This window comes from Myotis davidii, unplaced genomic scaffold, assembly GCF_000327345.1.
Source record: "Myotis davidii unplaced genomic scaffold, ASM32734v1 scaffold299, whole genome shotgun sequence".
NCBI classification, from domain to species: domain Eukaryota; kingdom Metazoa; phylum Chordata; class Mammalia; order Chiroptera; family Vespertilionidae; genus Myotis; species Myotis davidii.
The window spans coordinates 234,545-238,856 of NW_006293088.1; the positions used below are offsets into that span (position 1 = coordinate 234,545).

Here is a 4,312-nt window from a genome sequence, read left to right on the forward strand (position 1 = left end):
AAGTCAATCAGCTTTCCTTGGTTGCCCTCAACTACAATAACAAACATATCTACTTATATAATACCTCACAGCTTAAAACCATATTCACATTTAATTCTCACAACAATCCTATAGGTAGAAAGCATTACCCTCATTTTACAGATAGAAAAGAGAATCTCAGAAATGAGTAACTCAAGACCACATAGGAAGCAAGTGACAGACCAGGACTCACATGCAGGTCTCCTGGTTCTGTGCTCTTTCCACTAGCCTCCTGAGGCTGCCCAGGATCACAGTGATCCTAGCTCACGGGTAACCAAGAAAGCAGATGATTCTACATATCAAGGGAATGTGAAGTTCCTCATTGAAGTTTGAACTGCTATAAAGGTTATGCCTTAGTAAGCCTGAGGCAATTAACACATCTAATGGAATCCACCATTTACTTCATTCATTTTACATTTATTTGAGTGCCTACTTTGTTCCAGGCCCTGGGGATACAAAAACAAATACACCCCTCTGTCCTTGAGCACACAGCTTCCCATGATCCTTTCACTTACACCCCCATGGAAACCAGCCCTATAAAGTACGGCATGAGAAAGAAACACTGCTATGGACAGTCTTCAGGGAATGTGCCAGCTTCTTCCCTCTTGAGGCAAGTGCTATATTTTTCATCTTGTCTGCATTGTTAAAGATCCATCTGTAGGCAAGGATTTTGGCAGAATTATGTGGGACATACAGTCAATAACCTGCCTTCTTCAATAAAAAGCAGAATAATGACTGAGGCCCAGAAGTCTGCAAATCTAGTTTGAGTATGTGTGAGATATTTACAGGGCACTCTGAGATCTTGAACAAAAGTGCTACTTATAGATATTTAACACAAATCTACTTTACTATGATGATACACTTTCAGGCAGGTTTGTCAGTTCCAGTCAGCTAACATATGAGCAAGATCTGAATGCACATATGCATCTCCAGGTAGAGGGGAGGGGAGAGACTTTAAGAACCAAAGTGGTGTCAATATCACTAAAAGCCAAAGAGCAATTGGGATCTCAGTGGTACCACGTGACATGCACAGTTTATTCATTATATACACTATAAAAAATTCTTCAGCGACTGAGGGGCAAGCTTTTTCTTTGGAAAGAAAGAGAAATATCGTATCGGTACATACTTTGACATATTTTCCATGTAGAAGATACGGAGCCTGGAAATCATGCTGACAGTTGGAGTAGGCCATTCCCAATCCCATGCCGGAACCAAAGGCTAGTGGCCACATTCTTCCTAGTGAGCAGAAAAGAGAAAATCCCATCAGGGGACCATTAGGAACAGATACAGTTTTTTTTCTGGCTCAAATCCATCTACTGAGGGCTCAGTAAATAGTCAGCATGCACCACACAGATGACACTATGCCACATTTTGCCAATGTTTCATCAACGGTCAATAAAAGGAAGAGGGAGGCTATTGGTAAACTTATTAATTTACCAAGTACTTATGCTGCCAGGTTTGAGGTGTTAATATTGGTAGATGTGCATGGTATATAATGGTACACTATAAAAAGAGTAGACATACTTGAACCTTTTAACTTCTCTTTATCAGTTCTAATCATTTGCTCACTTAAACCATTTTTTTAAACCTTAACAGAAATATTTCAGTAAGGTGCTTGAATTTTTAAAATATCTAAGATTTTAACCAATATTTATATATTTTTATTATAGTAAGTCAAAAGGTTTACTTAAGCCAATACTGTAAATGATTATTTCGTATCAGCAATATGTGTTACTTATGATTCTCTAGTTATGGATTCCCACTGTTCTTCATGGAAAGATGCCGGGAGCCGGTCCATCCTTGCTGTTTCAAGGGACCTGGCATATATGGCATACTGTTCTTAATATGTTTGCTCACCTTCTTGGCACTATGTGTTTTAACCAAGGTCACCTCTCTGAGAAAGGTTGTTTCCCCAGGTAGGGATTTTCCCCTGAAGTTAAGGAGGGAATAAAACCTCTTAACTAAGTGCCAGGCGGGTAATTAATCACTTTAACTACGAACAATCATGCTTAAGCTACATAATCTTTACTCCCTGGAATGGAGATAAGAAACGCCCTAACCTTTGTAATAGAGATTGATAGGATTGGAATCAACTGGTATAAATACATATGTAACAAGACAACAGGACACAGAACTTAGATGAAGAACCTAGACACAGAACCGAGAGACAGAACCTACACAGAACCTAGAGACAGAACCTAGTGAGAGAACATGGCAAAAGATCCTGGACAGAACCTGGCTGGAGAACCTGGAGAACCTGGCTGGAGAACCTAGCAAGAGAACATGGACACAGAACCTGGCTGGAGATCCAAACCAGAACTTCTCTGGAGACCCTGACAAGAGAACCCAGCTATGATGATCACCTGAACGCTGCCTCTGTGTCATTCCTTCTTCGCCGACTCCGTCCACACCTTTGGGGACCCCTGGACCTGCTGGGTTTGGACCCCGGCAGAAAGAGGTCAACAGCCAAACTTCAGCTCCTCTATAGAATGAAAGGGATATAAGCCTATTCTTTGCTTAGAATAATTTCTGGCCTACTTGTTTTTATCACTAGTAGAACTCTCATTTTCAAGTTCCTTTCCAAAAAAAAATTATAATTAGAAATATTTGAGCATGTAGATTTGGCCAAATGACTCACTGGCATAAAGCACATTTTAAAATGATATCATATTTTAGATATCAAGCACCCTGACTCAATGCCCAAGGGGAATGCTGAAGATGCTCAACCCATTTTGACCTCTTTTGAGTCCACATTCTTTGTCTAGCTACCTAACCCCATAAATGGCTGGGTTGGCAGTAGTGCAGATGTGCCTTCCAGAAGTGTTTCTGCTACTGTATGTACACTAGGACATTATGCTAGAAAGACAGCCATACTTACTTTTATTTTTTTTTAATATATTTTTTTGATTTTTTACAGAGAGGAAGGGAGAGGATAGAAAGCTAGAAACATCGATGAGAGAGAAACATCGATCAGCTGCCTCCTGCACATCTCCTACTGGGGATGTGCCCGCAACCCAGGCACATGCCCTTGACCGGAATCGAACCTGGGACCCTTCAGTCCACAGGCCGACGCTCTATCCACTGAGCCAAACCAGTTAAGGCAGTCATACTTACTTTTAAAGAAGGTAAGTGAGAAAACAAGTCCTAATCCAAAACCAGTACCTGTGAAGAGGAGGGAAAACATATTATATCTCATTAATAGTAACTTGGCAAACATAAAACGAACATTTCATAAATGTGAACAACTATAATGATTTTTTTTCATAATTTGGTATACAGTTGATTTTTTCACTTCTAACGTTCCTTCTTGTTATCAGAGGCTTTTTAGATGCCCTTTGTCCCCTGCCCACAACAGGAGCTAAAAACGTTATTCTCTATTCTGTCTAACAAGTGTTGGGCAGTGAGAACAAGCCGAGAAACTGTTCTTGAGGAGAGCTCTGCACTGCTTGGGAATGCCTTCCTACACTCTTCTGCTGGGCGCCACAGCCAGAACATCAGAAATAATGTCAACTGGAAGCTCCTATCATTTCAACAGTTTGAGTGAAGACAGAAAGGAGTGATCCAGAATAATTCCTAAAGGTTGTCACAAGTCAGAGTGTCCACAAGTGGAGCTTAATCCCCTCCCCTCATTTTACTCATAGGGCATTTTTAACCACTGTTTTCCAAAATAAAAGAACACACACAAAAGTCTATCTTAATGGTTTGGTAGAAAAAATTTATAAATATCTAATTTTAAATTAAACTTCACAGGCATCTAAGCTTGAAAAAAAGGACCAAATCCTCATTTTTACCAGTATTTCTCAAACATTGGTCATTCTAGTGCTACTGTCACAATTTCTGCTAAATTCACACATCACCTGTATAACTATTTACTTAATAGTTTTCTTTTTATATATATATATTTTTTTAATTAAATCTTTATTGTTCAGATTATTACAGTTGTTCCTCTTTTTTCCCCCCATAACACCCCTTCACCCAGTTCCCACCCCACCCTCTGCCCTTACCCCCACACACACTGTCCTCATCCATAGGTGTATGATTTTTGTCCAGTTTCTTCCTGCACCCCCCTACACACCCCTTTCCCCCCGAGAATTGCCAGTCCACTCCCTTTCTATGCCCCTGATTCTATTATATTCACCAGTTTACTCTGTTCATCAGATTTTTTATTCACTTGATTTTTAGATTCACTTGTTGATAGATATGTAATTGTTGTCACTTTGTTGTTAATAAATTTTTATCTTTATCTTTTTCTTCTTCTTCCTCTTAAAGAATACCCTTCAGCATTTCATATTAT

The 4,312-nt window shown here is 39.6% G+C and overlaps 1 protein-coding gene across 1 annotated transcript in view; it reads right to left on the reverse strand.

Moving 5' to 3' along the window:
- Nucleotides 1-4,312, reverse strand: part of MINOS1 (mitochondrial inner membrane organizing system 1) — a 32,383-nt gene that overhangs the window by 1,674 nt on the left and 26,397 nt on the right. Inside the window, exons 2-3 of the mRNA XM_006766644.2 lie at nt 3,133-3,180; nt 1,145-1,254 (exon numbers count right to left, since the gene is read on the reverse strand). Coding sequence (XP_006766707.1) covers nt 1,145-1,254; nt 3,133-3,180 — 158 coding nt within the window. The remainder of the gene's footprint in view (nt 1-1,144; nt 1,255-3,132; nt 3,181-4,312) is intronic.